At 39.3% G+C, this 19,401-nt stretch overlaps 2 protein-coding genes across 15 annotated transcripts in view; both read right to left on the minus strand.

Annotated features, from left to right (window-relative positions):
* Positions 1-13,946, minus strand: part of LOC139765252 (uncharacterized) — a 35,371-nt gene extending 21,425 nt beyond the window's left edge. The window contains 3 exon segments of the mRNA XM_071692587.1: positions 79-294; positions 13,439-13,477; positions 13,874-13,946. Of these exon segments, the coding sequence (XP_071548688.1) occupies positions 79-294; positions 13,439-13,477; positions 13,874-13,946 (328 nt within the window).
* A 139-nt stretch (positions 13,947-14,085) lies between these two features.
* Positions 14,086-19,401, minus strand: part of LOC139765261 (SLIT-ROBO Rho GTPase-activating protein 1-like) — a 753,718-nt gene continuing 748,402 nt past the window's right edge. For all 14 annotated transcript variants that reach the window (XM_071692607.1, XM_071692603.1, XM_071692606.1 and 11 more), the window contains one exon: positions 14,086-18,464. In XM_071692607.1, coding sequence (XP_071548708.1) covers positions 17,337-18,464 — 1,128 coding nt within the window. In that variant the 3' untranslated portion in view covers positions 14,086-17,336. The remainder of the gene's footprint in view (positions 18,465-19,401) is intronic.

Genomic DNA, 19,401 nt, shown 5'->3' on the forward strand with positions numbered 1-19,401 from the left:
GCGGTCGGTATCTTTTCTCGCATTAATACTATCATCTGGTAACACTGTCACGCCACCTAACCGTCATACGGTACTTACGGAACTCGTCATAGTCATGGGAGGCCAGGAGGTATATGACGGCGGTGAGGAGGCGGAAGACGAGGATGTTAAAGCGTAGGCAGAGGGTGTAGTCCCCATCCACGCCCACGGACTGACCGTACTCCATCCACGTGTTGCCTCGCTGGGCGCCGTCTGGGTTGAAAGTCACCACCCGCACGAAACCGTTCTCTGAGGCGGACCAGTGAACAAGGGAGTCTGATAATTTTAACCCATAACATGCGAAATCACATATCAATTAAGGAAAATGAGGAAGTAGTACTTACGAGTAATTACAACGATAATTTAACAAAAAAAAAAAAAAGGGCTAACGCGTAGTGCCCAACGTAGAAAAGTCGAGAGTTAAGGAATCGTGAGTTAGTGATATCATGTGTTGGAGAGTGTTCACCTACTTATCATGCAGTGAGCAAGGGCTATAGCGCAACGCTCATCGTGTCGACCCAACCTACGGGTACCCGCGATCATTTGTCTTGTCGAAGGTCGGCGTCTGTCAAGACCTTTTCTATCATTATCTATATTGATGCAAAACCATCTACGACGACCACTCCATCCTCTTCCGATGTGACGCGAAGGGAACTCCCTTGGTCCACCGGCACATCACCCTCCTGGTAGGTAGTAGGTGGCTGGCTGGCAGGTAACAAGCAGGAAAGTATATTAACGGAGCTACCCCGCCTGGGAGGGAGGGTTAGTGGCGCCTGCGCAGCAAGCCAGTACTAATGTAGCCGTCAATTGTCACTTCTTTGTTCCAGTCAGTTGTCTTTTCTGTCTTACCCACAAACGTACGATCCTTCTCACACAACTAACTCACACGACTCGTTCTTTGAAACTGTATTTTCCTATGGTGTGCACAACGCGTTTGCCCAGCCTCTGTCATAATCTCGTGATAAGTCCTATGTGGATGTATGTACCCTCTGTACGCTGCATTCTTACCTCTACCTAACCCTAACCACGTAATCTTTACCCAGTATGTCACTGAAATGCTGTGTGTAAATTTCGACTAATAAAAAAAGTGCATAGTGTTCAAAGTATATATATATATATATATATATATATATATATATATATATATATATATATATATATATATATATATTATATATATATTTATTATACTTTGTCGCTGTCTCCCGCGTTTGCGAGGTAGCGCAAGGAAACAGACGAAAGAAATGGCCCAACCCCCCCTCCATACACATGTATATACATACGTCCACACACGCAAATATACATACCTACACAGCTTTCCATGGTTTACCCCAGACGCTTCACATGCCTTGATTCAATCCACTGACAGCACGTCAACCCCGGTATACCACATCGCTCCAATTCACTCTATTCCTTGCCCTCCTTTCACCCTCCTGCATGTTCAGGCCCCGATCACACAAAATCTTTTCACTCCATCTTTCCACCTCCAATTTGGTCTCCCTCTTCTCCTTGTTCCCTCCACCTCCGACACATATATCCTCTTGGTCAATCTTTCCTCACTCATCCTCTCCATGTGCCCAAACCACTTCAAAACACCCTCTTCTGCTCTCTCAACCACGCTCTTTTTATTTCCACACATCTCTCTTACCCTTACGTTACTCACTCGATCAAACCACCTCACACCACACATTGTCCTCAAACATCTCATTTCCAGCACATCCATCCTCCTGCGCACAACTCTATCCATAGCCCACGCCTCGCAACCATACAACATTGTTGGAACCACTATTCCTTCAAACATACCCATTTTTGCTTTCCGAGATAATGTTCTCGACTTCCACACATTCTTCAAGGCCCCCAGGATTTTCGCCCCCTCCCCCACCCTATGATCCACTTCCGCTTCCATGGTTCCATCCGCTGCCAGATCCACTCCCAGATATCTAAAACACTTCACTTCCTCCAGTTTTTCTCCATTCAAACTCACCTCCCAATTGACTTGACCCTCAACCCTACGGTACCTAATAACCTTGCTCTTATTCACATTTACTCTTAACTTTCTTCTTCCACACACTTTTCCAAACTCAGTCACCAGCTTCTGCAGTTTCTCACATGAATCAGCCACCAGCGCTGTATCATCAGCGAACAACAACTGACTCACTTCCCAAGCTCTCTCATCCCCAACAGACTTCATATATATATATATATATATATATATATATATATATATATATATATATATATATATATCTATCTTTCATACTGTTCGCCATTTCCCGCGTTAGCGAGGTAGTGTTAAGAACAGAAGACTGGGCCTTAGAAGGAATATCCTCACCTGGCCCCTTTCTCTGGTCCTTCCTTTGGAAAATTGAAAAAAAAAAAAAAAAAAACGAGAGGGGAGGATTTCCAGCCACCCGCTCCCTCCCCTTTTAGTCGCCTTCTACGACACGCAGGGAATACGTGGGAAGTACTCTTTCTCCCCTATCCCCAGGGATAATATATATATATATATATATATATATATATATATATATATATATATATATATATATATATATATATATATATATGCGGTTAATATTTGTCTACTATTCGCATGTAGCCTATGTACCATATCTATTATACATACACACACGTATGTTTGTACACTTGAACAAGGATGCGCACCTTTCTGATCACTCGTAATGATACCAGGCCAGTTCAGCAGCAGCAATAGCAGAAGGAAGAGGGAAGACCCGGGATCCATGGCGGATAGCCTACACAACACTGCTGGTGAAAATCATAAATAGTCGTAAGCGAAGACGTTTATGGCAGTCTTGAATTAAACATCTTTTAACTTGCAAACTGCCTACATTTGTATGGGTAAATAAGTGTATAATGGTAAATACGTTAAACAAATGCTGTAAAAAATGGGAAATAAGTGTATAACGGTAAATACGTTAAACAAATGCTGTAAAAATTCATCCGCTTCTACATGTTATGGCAAAACACAAGCTCTTCCACAGAAAACGAGCTTTTCTAGACTCCACAAAATACGTTGCCCAGTGAACTTCATCAACATTCAATCTCCATGATTTTCAACCTTACGGTATACAGCTAAAATGAACTCAAAAGGGTATCTTACGAGTATTAGGGGTTTATATAAATATACAATCTAATATCGCGGAAAACTAAGCAGTAACGTCTCACGGTATTTTCTTTATATAAATGTCAGAATCAACGGGTCTATCGTACCGGTACACAGAGACGCCAACGAATCCGCTGGAGCAGTGCGTTCAAAGTCGCGTCTTGCAAGAGAATGACTTCCTCAGCGGCGGCTGACCTCTATATTGCCCCTTTCAGCCATGAAGGTTCTGGGAGGAGGAGGGGGGGGGGGGGGGAGGGAGGAATGTTGGTGAGATGGAGGGTGTTGCTGTGGTGGTAACTGGGAGAGTCTTATAGGGGTAAACAAGATACTGTCTTGAGTGGGATTGAGTCATGGAGAGCGAGGCATTGTGGCACGATAGTGTGATGACAGTGTTGATAGTGATAGAATGGTGTGTAAATAAATATATAAATGAATAAATAAATACCGGTTTACTGGACTTAGGCGCTGAAAATACACAGTTGAGATATTACAGGTCATGATAGTTTCTAGTTAACTAATCTTAAAGGACCCCAAGGTCAAGGTGGCTTGGATATTACCACACTCTGGATGAGCTCATGAGTGAGGTAGATCTAGACAGACAGGGTGGCAGATAAACAATGATGTTTGTACAGTAAACTATGCTTTATACATCATGTACTTGGATAAACATCAGGTGATGAATACAGTAGGTGACATACCACGAAAAAACTGAGCTGCTTACTTGCATAGCTATACATTTGTTCATGGATTATTTATGACGTTCACAATGGTAAGTATAGGACTGTTCTTACATATCTGTATGATATATGACTGGTACAAGTTGACTGTGTTGACGAACGACGGTCCGTGGTGGAGGGCGTCGCGGGTGTGGTAAGGATACTGCACTTGAGGGGTCTGTGGTAAATTTAGTCACATGATCGCGGCTCACGTGAGCAAGCCGATTACGGACCATTTGAGTTACGTTTCTCCTTGAAACTTGCATCGTAGTAATGAAATCTAGCTTATTCCATAGAAGCAACAGTTGCAGATCTTAACAAACTCTTGCCATCAGTAACTGGCACAGTAATCTTGAAGGAAACAGTTATAAGTCAGATGTAGGGTTGAAATGAGGTCCTCAACTAGAGTGGTCTCTCGCTGACCGATATCTGAAGGAGGAAATGGATGAGGGAGGAAGAATGACGGAAGAAAGAATGGAGTGAAAGAGAATGATGAAAGGTGATGTCTAAGGTACTGGAGAGGGTATGAACAGATGAGATGGTATTTAGGAAAGTTATCCGTGAAATAGGGGAGTTGGGGGAGCATCGATGGAGAAAGTGTGGCCGGGACGTGACTGGTTCAGTTTATAGGATGGGAAGCGTGACTGGGATCTATCTGTGCTCCCGTCACTACCTTGACTACGTAATATTCGGCAAGCTACTGCATCTCATGATTAGTGTGTGGCTGTTGGCAACTTAAATGTGGGCCATTGTGACATCTCTCCCCTCTTGTTCTCTAAATACCTACGACCTCACCTATTTCAAAGGGCAGATCTTCCATTTTCAAAAGTCGAGAAATAACTTTAATTTTCTTTCCGTCTCCTTCCACTCCTTTATCATATTTAAAAACTTAAAACCTGGCCTCAATAAGAACTTCCATCCCTGACCGGAGCCTCCAAAAGAAAAAATATATATATTTGCTGGATCTCATGCGTCATCACTTACAATGGACTAGGAGGAAAAATTCTTACAACAACCGTACTCTTTCAAACTGTGACTCTACTCTTCAAATACTTTCCATCAAAGGTGCTCTACACGCATATTATTCCCCCCCCCCCCCCCCCATAATATGATCATTTAACGAGTTTATTGACTTACAAAGTAGTAGTCAGTCTTCCTTATCTGGACCCCTCTGGAAATGAGCAGCAAGCGGTTACTTCCTAAATGCCGTCACGTTACTGAAGGTCATCGAGACCTATGTCTCAAGAATCGACTGCATGAAACCCTGGATGCACCGTGCACGTCCACTACAGGCGCGCCTCTCTGGGTGCAGCAGCAGCGTCAGAGGCTCAAATTATTTGCATGGGAGGTGTTGCGTACCATGAAGCAAGGCGTCACCTGGCTGTGAATATGAGGTCGTCATGAATATGGTGAGTGAGGTGAGAAGGCAAGCGGGAACGTTCGCCTGTTGTTCTCTGCCAGTCTAGGGTCGCGCTACTTCCATCCTCACATTATTCACGCGCAAGCTCTGCCTCGCATCGGTCGCTCCGACTTGCTCTATTATTCAACCGAGTGTCTGGCAGGCCACGCAAACATATCAGTAACCAGGAAAAGCAGCTTGACCCGCATCTCTCGGAAGCCATGATGATTAGGGTAAATTAGTAATATCTATCCCTGGGGATGGAGGAGGAAGAATACAACGCTACTCTCAGATACCCTGCATGTCGTGGAAATCCTCCACTCTGATATCATTATTTTCCATTAAAGGAAGAGCCCAAATGAGGGTGTTTTCAGTCTGTCTCTTCCTGACGCTAATTTATTAACACGGGAAACAGTAAACAAGCACGAACAAATCTGTATATACTCGCCAGATCTAACCTAGTCCTCGATCTTTTCTTTTCCTTTTGTAATGAACCATATAATATGATTGGTCTTCACGCTTATATTCTCCCAGGGTCATTCACGCAGTCAACGTCTAATCATACCCATCAACTGAAAGTCAAGAACACCATGCACGCTCACACTATATATATATATATATATATATATATATATATATATATATATATATATATATATATATATATATATATTCTTTCTTTTAAACTAATCGCCATTTCCCGCGTTAGCGAGGTAGCGTTAAGAACATGCATGGTATCTCTTGCAGAGCCGGCGCGGATGGTTGAGTCATACACTAACCTGTGTAGCAAGCTGAAATATACGCTATTGCCGGGCTCAACATTACATATATATATATATATATATATATATATATATATATATATATATATATATATATATATATATATATACATACATATATATATATATATATATATATATATATATATATATATATATATATATATGATCACACTTGTCCGTGATGACAGTTTGAAGGTGTGATGCTGGGATTTAAATAACTTAGTTAAGTACTGGCCACCTGATGAGGTGTTTCGACTCCACGAAACATGTAGTGTCGCATGTACTGAAAAAAATACGTTAAATAAAATTGTATGAATTAAGTGTGATTTCAACTTCATTATATATATATATATATATATATATATATATATATATATATATATATATATATATATATATATATATATATTCGCCAGCCATGTGCAACCCTGGCATTTTTTTTTTTTTTTTTAGAATGCCGGCACTTTCTTGGGTCTGCCATTACTGGCACGTTGAGTGTGTGGTTGGTTCATGTCTAAGCATTAGACTTGTGAACTGCAAGTGTCATTAAGACCGTCAAAGTCAAATCAACACTAACCATAAAGGTCTTGAACAATCGTTCAGTGTTCATAATAGTTCAATCACACACGCTCTCACTGCAGTGTCTACTTTTAGTGTCTGTAGAAAGTAGGGGCACTGCTAGGCAAGTTGGTTGGCCGTTTGGTCTACGCTTATCAATTGCCAGGGTCATTTAATGCCGTCAACGTAAAAATCTTAACCCCCTTTAGGTGTTATAAAGATAATTCTAGGACCATATACACTCAATATGTATGTGGTCCTAAGTGTTATAGATGGGTTGTTTTATCCAACAAAATAATACTGTTGTTAGAGGAATGAGCATTTGTTCAAAGAGAAATTATAAGTTAAGGAATGGTGGTGAACGTAAACATATCAAAGCTCAGAAAATTAAATACAAAAGTAGAAAACATGTGGGCTGTTCACCAAGCAGACACGACGTTAATTAGCCGTTGCGAAAATAACGTTGTTTCGCGCATTTTACATAATGAGTCTAACAACGGACTGATACCGATCATCTGAGAAAATATTATAGCATACAGAGGTCTGTGTACGGCAGTGGAATCAAACTGGCACTTGTAAAATTTTTCCTTCATAAGACGACTGCTCTTTAACTCATCAGCAGCGCATTTGTCTATATTTGATATGTTTGACTTTGCCCACCATCGGCTAATCTGCAAGAGTAGAGAGAAACCTTCCGTCTCAAATTAACCAGACGGGACCAAGCTTCTCTCATGGATAGCACCAATGAATGTCCCTGCCATCACAAAAAAAGGCAGACAAAATGTGATGTTGTGGACAAGGTAAACCTATTAGACGGCTAAAGAACTGTAGTACTGTACAAGTATTACCATACAAGTCATGCATCATGCTTGCAAGTCTAGAGATTGGCTTTCCGCATATACTAGATAAAACGTTATCAACTCGTCCGTGCAAAGTGCATATGAACGCGCATTTCAAAATGACACCAATGTAAACTGGTTTCAAAACGAGACTAGTTTTCAACATTTAAGACAACGTCTTCCGTGGAGGTAATAGTTAGCTCAACGTCCGCCATTGAAAAATATCTATCTGTAGGCTTTTTATTTTTTATTTTTCAAATCAAAAGGCTAGCTGCTATCGCCATTTCAGTAGATAAGTGTGTTTCCGTCAGTTTTGTTATTAGTATTAAAAGTGGTCGGTAAAATTTTTCACGGCGAAAATCTTCCAACCGTATGGCACAGACGTCGTCCTTTAAATTATCCTGTTGCTGGCATCGACAGTGTGGCCTAATGACTGAAGCCCATTGCATTAGACAGCACTTGACAAGAGATCAAGTGGAGCACACTTACTATATGCAAAGTGGCCAGACAAGACAGAACTGGAATTACATGGACTTACACTTACCTGTATGTCATGTTCTTGTAGGTGTGTGTACACGAGTGAGCGAGTGTTATGTCATCAGATCATGAAAGGGTTTCATTTTTCTTCCCCGACTGCTGGTTATAACTTGACCCAGGGAGTTGAGAGGCCTAGAGCGTAAATAACTAACCTGTGTAGCAAGTTAAAATATACGCTACTGCTGGGCTTAATAAATAAATAAAATATATATATATATATATATATATATATATATATATATATATATATATATATATATATATATTATCCCTGGGGATAGGGGATTAAGAATACTTCCCACGTATTCCCTGCGTGTCGTAGAAGGCGACTAAAAGGGGAGGGAGCGGGGGGGTGGAAATCCTCCCCTCTCGTTTTTTTTTTAATTTTCCAAAAGAAGGAACAGAGAATTGGGCCAGGTGAGGGTATTCCCTCAAAGGCCCAGTCCTCTGTTCTTAACGCTACCTCGCTAACGCGGGAAATGGCGAAGTTTAAAAGAAAAAGAAAAAGATATATATATATATATATATATATATATATATATATATATATATATATATATATCTTCATAGAACATACAAACCTCCAACAGCTAGGATCGAATCCGGGACCCCTTGAGCCACAGGCGTGAATGCTGCTAGGCTATGTGCCTGGCTAATTGGATTTAACTATTCGAATACCCTTCGTCTCACGTTAGTGAGCAACGGGGTCGATTCCTGGCTGTTGGAGGTTTGTATGTTCTATAAAGGTGCGCGTTCTTATGCATTGTTCGTATATATTATATATAATATATATATATATATATATATATATATATATATATATATATATATATATATATATATATATATATATATGAGAATGGATAACTCTAATTTGTCACTTTGTAACTTAACATCTCCCCTTTTTGCTTTCGAAAAAATTCAATTGGTAGTGGCTGCTAATTAGTTGTATGTAGTGATCTGAAGCAATCGAGACTACGGGTCCCAATATGCAGAAAACCTATGTATTCTGAAGGTCAAGAAACGAGTGATGGGGACCAGAGAGATAAAGGCGACCATCTTCCCAATAATAAGTAACTTTTCTTTTTATTGACACTTTTCGTCCATCGAAAGGTAACCAACTAATCTTTTGGCACATTCAGAGCAGAAATGCATAACCGCAATGTCTACTTAACTTTAAGTCATCTACACTGGTAAAAAAAAAAAAAAAATTAAAAACCATATTCTTTTTCGCTACTTTCATAAAAAAGTATCAAACAAAAAAAAATATCTATATCTGCAAAAGCATATCAATATCACATCGAACAAAGCTCCCTTGAATGTAACAATCCTATGTTTTATGCTTTGAAACTTTCCCTTAAAACATTATCGTCAGTCTCATAAAGAATTCTCTATAACAGGTGTAATCAATATTATAATAATGACTAATAGTGGTTAAAAACGAACTTACAAATTAACTCGAAGAGTTCTGAGTCCTCAAAGACAATGCATTCATACTAACCACACATTTCTTACTTTTCATTATCTTTGTTAACAGTTCGGCCCCAACCCCCTCCCCACCAAAAAAAAACCTAAGCTGCCAATACGGTATTTGGGGGCTAGGCCGCCTATGTGATATTGGGTAGTTGATGGAACACATAAGAGCCAAAATACTTTATATATATATATATATATATATATATATATATATATATATATATATATATATATATATATATATATATATATATATATTTTTTTTTTTTTTTTTTTTTAATACTTTGTCGCTGTCTCCCGCGTTTGCGAGGTAGCGCAAGGAAACAGACGAAAGAAATGGCCCAACCCCCCCCCATACACATGTACATACACACGTCCACACACGCAAATATACATACCCACACAGCCCTCCACGGCCCACCCCGGACGCTCCACATGCCCTGATTCAATCCACTGACAGCACGTCAACCCCTGTATACCACATCGCTCCAATTCACTCTATTCCTTGCCCTCCTTTCACCCTCCTGCATGTTCAGGCCCCGATCACACAAAATCCTTTTCACTCCATCTTTCCACCTCCAATTTGGTCTCCCTCTTCTCCTCGTTCCCTTCACCTCCGACACATATATCCTCTTGGTCAATCTTTCCTCACTCATTCTCTCCATGTGCCCAAACCATTTCAAAACACCCTCTTCTGCTCTCTCAACCACGCTCTTTTTATTTCCACACATCTCTCTTACCCTTACGTTACTTACTCGATCAAACCACCTCACACCACACATTGTCCTCAAACATCTCATTTCCAGCACATCCATCCTCCTGCGCACAACTCTATCCATAGCCCACGCCTCGCAACCATACAACATTGTTGGAACTACTATTCCTTCAAACATACCCATTTTTGCTTTCCGGGATAATGTTCTCGACTTCCACACATTTTTCAAGGCTCCCAAAATTTTCGCCCCCTCCCCCACCCTATGATCCACTTCCGCTTCCATGGTTCCATCCGCTGACAGATCCACTCCCAGATATCTAAAACACTTCACTTCCTCCAGTTTTTCTCCATTCAAACTCACCTCCCAATTGACTTGACCCTCAACCCTACTGTACCTAATAACCTTGCTCTTATTCACATTTACTCTTAACTTTCTTCTTCCACACACTTTACCAAACTCAGTCACCAGCTTCTGCAGTTTCTCACATGAATCCGCCACCAGCGCTGTATCATCAGCGAACAACAACTGACTCACTTCCCAAGCTCTCTCATCCCCAACAGACTTCATACTTGCCCCTCTTTCCAAGACTCTTGCATTTACCTCCCTAACAACCCCATCCATAAACAAATTAAACAACCATGGAGACATCACACACCCCTGCCGCAAACCTACATTCACTGAGAACCAATCACTTTCCTCTCTTCCTACACGTACACACGCCTTACATCCTCGATAAAAACTTTTCACTGCTTCTAACAACTTGCCTCCCACACCATATATTCTTAATACCTTCCACAGAGCATCTCTATCAACTCTATCATATGCCTTCTCCAGATCCATAAATGCTACATACAAATCCATTTGCTTTTCTAAGTATTTCTCACATACATTCTTCAAAGCAAACACCTGATCCACACATCCTCTACCACTTCTGAAACCACACTGCTCTTCCCCAATCTGATGCTCTGTACATGCCTTCACCCTCTCAATCAATACCCTCCCATATAATTTACCAGGAATACTCAACAAACTTATACCTCTGTAATTTGAGCACTCACTCTTATCCCCTTTGCCTTTGTACAATGGCACTATGCACGCATTCCGCCAATCCTCTGGCACCTCACCATGAGTCATACATACATTAAATAACCTTACCAACCAGTCAACAATACAGTCACCCCCTTTTTTAATAAATTCCACTGCAATACCATCCAAACCTGCTGCCTTGCCGGCTTTCATCTTCCGCAAAGCTTTTACTACCTCTTCTCTGTTTACCAAATCATTTTCCCTAACCCTCTCACTTTGCACACCACCTCGACCCAAACACCCTATATCTGCCACTCTGTCATCAGACACATTCAACAAACCTTCAAAATACTCATTCCATCTCCTTCTCACATCACCACTACTTGTTATCACCTCCCCATTTACGCCCTTCACTGAAGTTCCCATTTGCTCCCTTGTCTTACGCACCCTATTTACCTCCTTCCAGAACATCTTTTTATTCTCCCTAAAATTTACTGATAGTCTCTCACCCCAACTCTCATTTGCCCTTTTTTTCACCTCTTGCACCTTTCTCTTGACCTCCTGTCTCTTTCTTTTATACTTCTCCCACTCAATTGCATTTTTTCCCTGCAAAAATCGTCCAAATGCCTCTCTCTTCTCTTTCACTAATACTCTTACTTCTTCATCCCACCACTCACTACCCTTTCTAAACAGCCCACCTCCCACCTCCCACTCTTATATATATATATATATATATATATATATATATATATATATATATATATATATATATAACACGACAATACACATCCGAAATAGACAAAAACTCATTTTTTCCTAATAATAATAGAAACAAATATACCAATAAGGCTGTGGATTTGCACTACACCCATCAAGCAACGTTGATAACATTCATATTTGCATCTCGCAAGCTAAATAACTACAATAGACAAAAAATACATTTTTTTCAGCACTATGTAAGAGTAGTTTATGAAACACATTTGCGTAATCAGAATCATCGAGGATGAAAGCAAATCCTATATGACGTTTGCCGATTTTTAATGATACGCACACAACCTAAACTGATCTTAACCTAATCTAATCTCAACTAACTAAAAACATTCTTACCTAACTAAAACAGTTATCTAATCTAAATTAACTCATAAATAGCCTTACCCAACCAAACTACAAAATCTAACTACCAAACTCAGATAATTCTAACCTTAGTTAAGGTAGGGGTCGAACGGTCTGCAGACGCCATATTTGTCGGCAAATCTATGTCGCCGGGCTGTTGGTCGGGATGGAGTTGGCCAAATACCTCGCCTGGCCGGTGATATGAAAATAGGACACTTTTCTCTACGTACAGCATAAGCCTCCACAACCATTGACGGTGAAGAATACAGGAAGGGTCTCCTTGGGTAAGCAGATTGGACGCAAGATAGTAAAATCTCGTTTAAGTTGAGATTTTGGCGCGTTGATGATCGAGGGTAATTCCCTCATCTTGTCACATTTTGACGATTCTTGACAGTACACAGTTACGTAAAGTTATTCTTTCCATGCACTACAGTTACTCTAATTTCTTCCTAAAGTCTGGTGCACCAAAATCTAGTTCTACTGAACTTAAAACGGGTAATCTTTCTGAAGATCGCGCGCGCGCTCACTTACCCGTCCTGACCAGGGAGACGACAAACAATTGAACATCGACTTGCGCCGTTGTCCTACCACAGATCAACCCATTTATCTACTCTAGAGTGATATCCTTTGAAATACATGAAGGCATGAATCGACTAATGCGGAATTTTCACATAAACTTTCAATGGAAAAAAACGCTACAAGGATTTGCGATTTTTTTTTTTTTTTCACATACCGAAGTTATATTGTAACGAAACTTATTTTACAGATTAGGTGACAATCTGAGTCATCATACAATCTTTTTCACGTTATATATATCCTTACTTCTTACTTAAAAGTTTATCAAATATTGAATTCACGTACATATGAATTCCGAAGGCAAAAAAACGATCAATTTCCAATCAAATTCCACGGCGCTGGAGAGAAATCTCTCCATCACAATCTTTTTGCCTTGCATATTGCATTAAAATGGCCGGACAAATTAACCTTACCAAACTCGCATGTGTTTCACTGAAATGGCCGGATTAGTTAACATTATCAAACTCTAATTATCAACGCACCTATAAGGTTTTCTTCTTGAACTGCCAATCCTACAGACACTAAAGGAACTGTTAACAGATTTCATTCTCTTACCTTTTTCATCCAAGATGGCCACAATTGGGTCCTTTATGCCTGAGAAACGTTATTCAGTAAAGAACATCAGAAATTTTACATGTGTAAGACAGGGTCTTAATGCCCTCAGCCACTCTAGGTTCAGTATGGTTTCAGACATTTTCCTTGGCCTTCAATGGATGAAGCGCATGGATCTATTTTTATTTTATGCATGGAACAGTATTTACCACATACTAAAAGCAACCAACTTGACAGTATTTGACACAAATGTTGAATATGAAGAGAATTAACTGGAGGTCTGGAGTTTTCAAACTAGGTTCTGCAAAAGCATAATGGGAAGGTCTTTCTGTGAAACGTTGTCTACATCTAAATTTCATAAACATACATGAAAATTGAAATATGTACACATTTCCTACATAACCATTTGCCTTATATCAATGTACAGTAAAGCTCTACTTTCTGGTTTAGGTTTTTCAATTTTTATCAATAGAGATTCCATGGCTTCAGAAAGCTTGAAAACCCTAATCATGTGCACATTAAGCCCAATATCAAATGTATGTTCATAGTGTTAGTAAACATAAACCTCGGTCAGTCTGGTCATGACATTCACAGCAAGAACATTTAATTACATTATTATGTAACTCCTAATGATGAAAATGACACAGAACTACTTTCAAAATATTTTATTATTCTGTAACACTGCAAGTAAAATAGTACAATTTGAAGCTTGTAGTCTCATAACGAAATCAGAAAATGAGGAAAAGAGACAACAAGTTGGGTGGAAATGAGCCAGAAAGCAGATGAGACATGGAAAACAAAACAATAAGACGGACAATGAGACACAAGGGCGACATTACCTTTCTTTCATCTTGCAAAAGGGCATTCGTCTAGTCACAAAGTCAAAGCATAACGTTCAATAGCTTCTCTACAGTAACAAAAACTCCTCTGTGCATAGCAATCGTACCTCCTATATACACCTATTCAAACAGTACTAAAAATACAGTTACCTCATTACCTTCATGAACCCAATTTAAATTCTCAGCATTCATAACATTATCATCAGAGCACTTCAACACTAACTTAAAAATCAGTACACATATTCAAACATTTCCTTACCATCTGCATTTACTCATGGTACTTGGCTGAAAGACAATTAGCAAATGAGAAGGTTCATGTCTTATCATTTTCACACACACTGCCCAAATGTGAATCCAATTATATTTTCATGCGAGAACCATGACACACTTAGTGTGGGGTAATGCTCGATCTGTACACAACATCATAATTTCACCAAACAATTCTACTCTGAAATATGTCCTACTTTTACAGCAGATTACCTGTACTCAACTGTGAGGCACTCATACTCCCGAACCGGAAGACAAGCTCAAAAATGGAAGCATTTGTTCTTCCCCCTTTCACTTCCACAACATGAGATGGATGGGTTAGAGGTCTAACAAATTCAATTTAACTAGTGAATACAAATTAGAAACTTCATCATTTGACAGTACAGCATATCATAATATAAAAACAATCATTTAATTCTCTTTAGTACCGAAACCTACTAAACATTCTTCATTCATGGTACAGTAATTTCCTGACAGACAAATATAAAAACAAACTACCAATGTCTTTATGAAAACAGGAGTAAAATATGGTCTCCATGATCCTTCCATTGCCAACAGAAATACCAGATGCAACACAGGTAAGAAAAAAAAAAAATAATGTATATATATATATATATATATATATATATATATATATATATATATATATATATAGGTAAAACATTTTTTGGTAACTGTTGCAGACATTTCCGAAGTGAATCTAAGTACAAATCTAAGATACTTATAAACCACATATGTATATGACGTAAGCCTTCAGAATATTCCATTAAATATTTTTATATAAAGTTTCTGTGTCGTCTAACATTTTGAAGAAAAGTCTCAATGCCATTTTAGATCACTCTAAATACAACACACAACACCCCAATATTCATCATACCATGGATGATGCTTACACTGACACGTCCTTTACCTTGTTCCTCAAATGCATAAGATAGCAACAAGAGGAATACTGTAAAAATTGGCTAATTCATGATTCCCAAGACAGACTACATTCAACTCCATCTCTGCACTTGAAACATCACGATCATATTTGTGTAGTATTAGTGGTCTTTTCCTAATATTCTCAAACTGCTTAATCATTAAAATTCACAGCTTCCACATGGATGACTGACCTGAGAATATCAATCCCCTTTCATACATGAAAGTCCACTTTCTAATCACCTCTTCCGAACGCAAAAATCCACTCCCAATGTGCCCTTGTGTCATGATTCTTTTGGACAAGGAAGAAATTATACATGTATTTACAATGGCGGTGTCAGATCCAAAATTCAATTATCCAGAGATGGACCCCAAAACCACTGGATGTCTGGGTCACATGAATAATGCTTGTCACTACAGTACTCGTATAGGAAAATAAGCACTTAGCTGATTGGTCCTTTATCATGTATCACATAATTGTGCTTCATGCTTCACTATAAACTAATCACTTACAACTTAATATGTTTGGTATGTTTACAAATGTGAGTAGGATGAGCAGTTTCCTGGAATTTCAAATAAGCTCAAAATATGAAGCGTTTTGGCATTCCTAACTCAATACTACTACACCTCTCCTTCTGCCATAATTTTTTTCTTCCTCATAAACCATTTTCAGCCCAATCATTAACTGGAATGGTTTGTCAAAATATATACTGAGCTCAAATCCTTCCCTGGATCTCTCTCCTTCAGCACCCACAGTCAATCCTGGGATCAGTTTCTTCAACACATCAGCACTTGGAAAGCACCATTCAAGATCAGCACTAAAACTGTCTGGCAATAATGCACTTCAGTCAAAACAAAATTTTATTACAAAAACACACAGTTGCCACATTGGCATATTGTATAGATTTTGAGATGTTCTAGATGCTCAGTGACAAAACTGAGTTCATCTCAACTTCCCAAGGTAAAGGTGACTAGGTGTGCATCTCCCGACTAGTGCATACAAACATACAAGAGATATGCATCATCCTCATTAATTCATGCAAACACACACATTTACCACTTGAATATGTTTGGACTTCTTGAACTGGTTACCTAATACTGATACAATCTCTGGCAAAACCCTTCTCTTGGTTATTACAGCACTGGCAGGTTTGAGCCTTTAAATTGCCTTTAATTTCCAGTCTCACTTGTCTGAATAAACTGACCTTAATGAAGTACTGACTAAAGGCTGAAGGTGTCACCAATACTGCTTGATAAAAGAAATGCATTGGAAGAATAATTTTCTTGCATGTGCACCATCACCTTGAGCAATATGTTCGCAGCGGTATAATACACTTCAAGCTAGTATCCCCCTTCACTTACACTTGTGCTGTTTGGTTCTTTAATTGACCTTGTTAATGAACTGTTCCAAATCATTCACTGGTGTCTGAATAATATTATTCACTAACAAATTCACTATTAAAAGGCATTGTATCTAAAAACTGTCAAAGTCAGCACATGAAATCATTGCTTGTTTCATATGTATCAAGAGGCACACTAAATGCAGTTTTCCATTCTAACATAATACAGTTTGTTCTGTAACGAAATATCTAATACAAGTATTTGTTAATGATTTTTGGAGATTGTCACTGTACAAATAAAATACATTCTTGAATATAAAATACGTTTCTGTTCAAAACCATGACCATTTGTAAGTTTCACGTGAAATCGCTTCACATTCAGCCTAATTACAAATTTTCAAAAAAACTAGAATTTTTCCACATTTCACATATTACTGAATATCATAACATTAACTATAACTTCAATAAGGCCCATTTCCCTGTTTGTAGCCAATTTATCATTTGGTTATTCAACCCAACAAATTTTCTAATTTGTTCCTACTTTGATGGCTCTGGTTCAGGTGATCCCCGTGTTAACGATGGTTTCTTGAAAACCGACGGTTTCACTCGAACAGGTGGCTTTAGCCCAGGGGCTGATCCTCCTGTTGATTTTGCAACAGCCTGTAGGTACCGTGCAGCCAACTTTGGAGTTGAAGGTGCCACAGTTACTTCCTGTGGCTTGTCTGAAGATGACCGTATCTCTGTCTGAACCTCAGGAGACACTTCTGTACGCTCGCTGCGCATCTCAGAGTCTAGTTGTTGCATTACAGTGTCTAGACTACGCACAATATTCGACATTGATTGCTCCTCTGCTTCAGTTATCCTTAGCTCTGCTGCATCACTAGTTCTCTGGGTCAGACTGAGGGATGAGGTTACTTTGACTGGAACAACTGTTTGAGTCTGCGCATCTGTACTGTGACCACCAAAAGACTTAAGGGCTGGAGTCTTTTTTAATGTACATAGGTTTTGTTTTGCAAAAACTTCACCCGCAGTCATATCAGGAGACTGAGTGCCTGGTGATGAGCCCCCAGATGAGGAAGAACTATCATAACTGTGGCTCTCACGATGAAGATGGGTGCGGCGTAATCTCGGACTGGTACCACCTTGTTCTTTGGGGGAAGACGATAATGGTGTGACTGGTAGATCCATCACTAAATCTGGAGCTCCAGCAACAGGCTTTGCTTTACCTCGTCGTTCCCAAAATGTGCGAGGTGTAGGCGCAGAATAATTGAGGTGTTCTTCTGAACTACTAGACGAGAGGTTGGAACCTAATGAGGGGCATCGAAATCTCTGCTCCCAAGTGTTTCCCCCCGCCTGATCTCCTACATCTTCTCGAACTTCTAACATACTACGAGACAGTGACCCACCGGTGTCACTGGTAGAGGAATTTATCATACTGACGCTTAACTGCTCCATGTTTTTGCTCTTCGGAGACTCCTCCATCTTGACCTGCTCATTTGTTTCCTCCACCAGTGCAGGGGCCACAGACTGGGTCACCGACTCAAAGAGGGGGCACGAAGAGTGCTGGGCTGGGTGGTTGGAGCTGGGGGAGGTGGGGGCAACACCTCCACTCTCACCCTGCAAGGTGATCTGCAAAGAGCGTTCACTACCGGTGAACTCCCCTGCCTGTGGGGGGAAAAAATATCATTACAGATACACAAAATATTTGTATAAACTACTTTTAAATATTACAATCTGATTTCTTCAGAAGATGGAGCTCAGCTAACATCACAAGCATTCCCAATGCAGTATATAGTTGCCAACAAGAATTCCCAGTTAAGGGATGTATGTTGGTAAATGTTACATTCACTGAATACATTACAAACATACAACAGTCACACATTGCACAAAAGTCTAGCAAGGTACAGGAAAATCCTATCTTTGTAATTCTTTCACTAGAGGCATAACCATGGACTAAATATTCTGTAGTATCAATTAACTAAAGTATTGTACCACAATAAAACAATGAAAAAAAACTGTTCAATGAATGTATTCATGATTAATATTCAAGATCTTCAGTGAATATGTTTTTGATGTTAGGAAAATGAAAAGTGAAACAGAGTATATTCAGCATCTTCAGTGAATAAGTTTATGATTTTAGGACAATGAAAAGTGAAAAAGAGTGCATATGAAGCTTGAAAGAGCACTTTCAGCATCTTCACTGAATACATTTATGATGTTAGGGCAATGAAAAGTGAAAAAGAGTGCATATGAAGCTGTTATATAGCTGAAAAAGACAACAAAAAAGGTGGATAGGGAACTGGAGAGAATATTGGAGTGTTAACTTGAGGAAGTCAAGAGTTAGTAAATAATAGGGACAAGTGTGTCACAAGATAGAGGATGGACTGGTTTAATCCCTTGTCTCACTGTCTCCTATACATAAGCCTATAACATGCAACATCATTATGCTACATATCATTGTACCTATGTACCAAGATGTCGAGAAATTAATTTTCACGTTACTGAAATTCAGAAAATACAAAAAACCTGTCATATTACTGAATGCCCAAGTCCCTCCTCTTAAAACTTTAATCGTACGAACTTCAAAACAAATGACAAGTAA

The sequence above is a fragment of the Panulirus ornatus genome, chromosome 53, assembly GCF_036320965.1.
Source record: "Panulirus ornatus isolate Po-2019 chromosome 53, ASM3632096v1, whole genome shotgun sequence".
NCBI classification, from domain to species: Eukaryota; Metazoa; Arthropoda; class Malacostraca; order Decapoda; family Palinuridae; genus Panulirus; species Panulirus ornatus.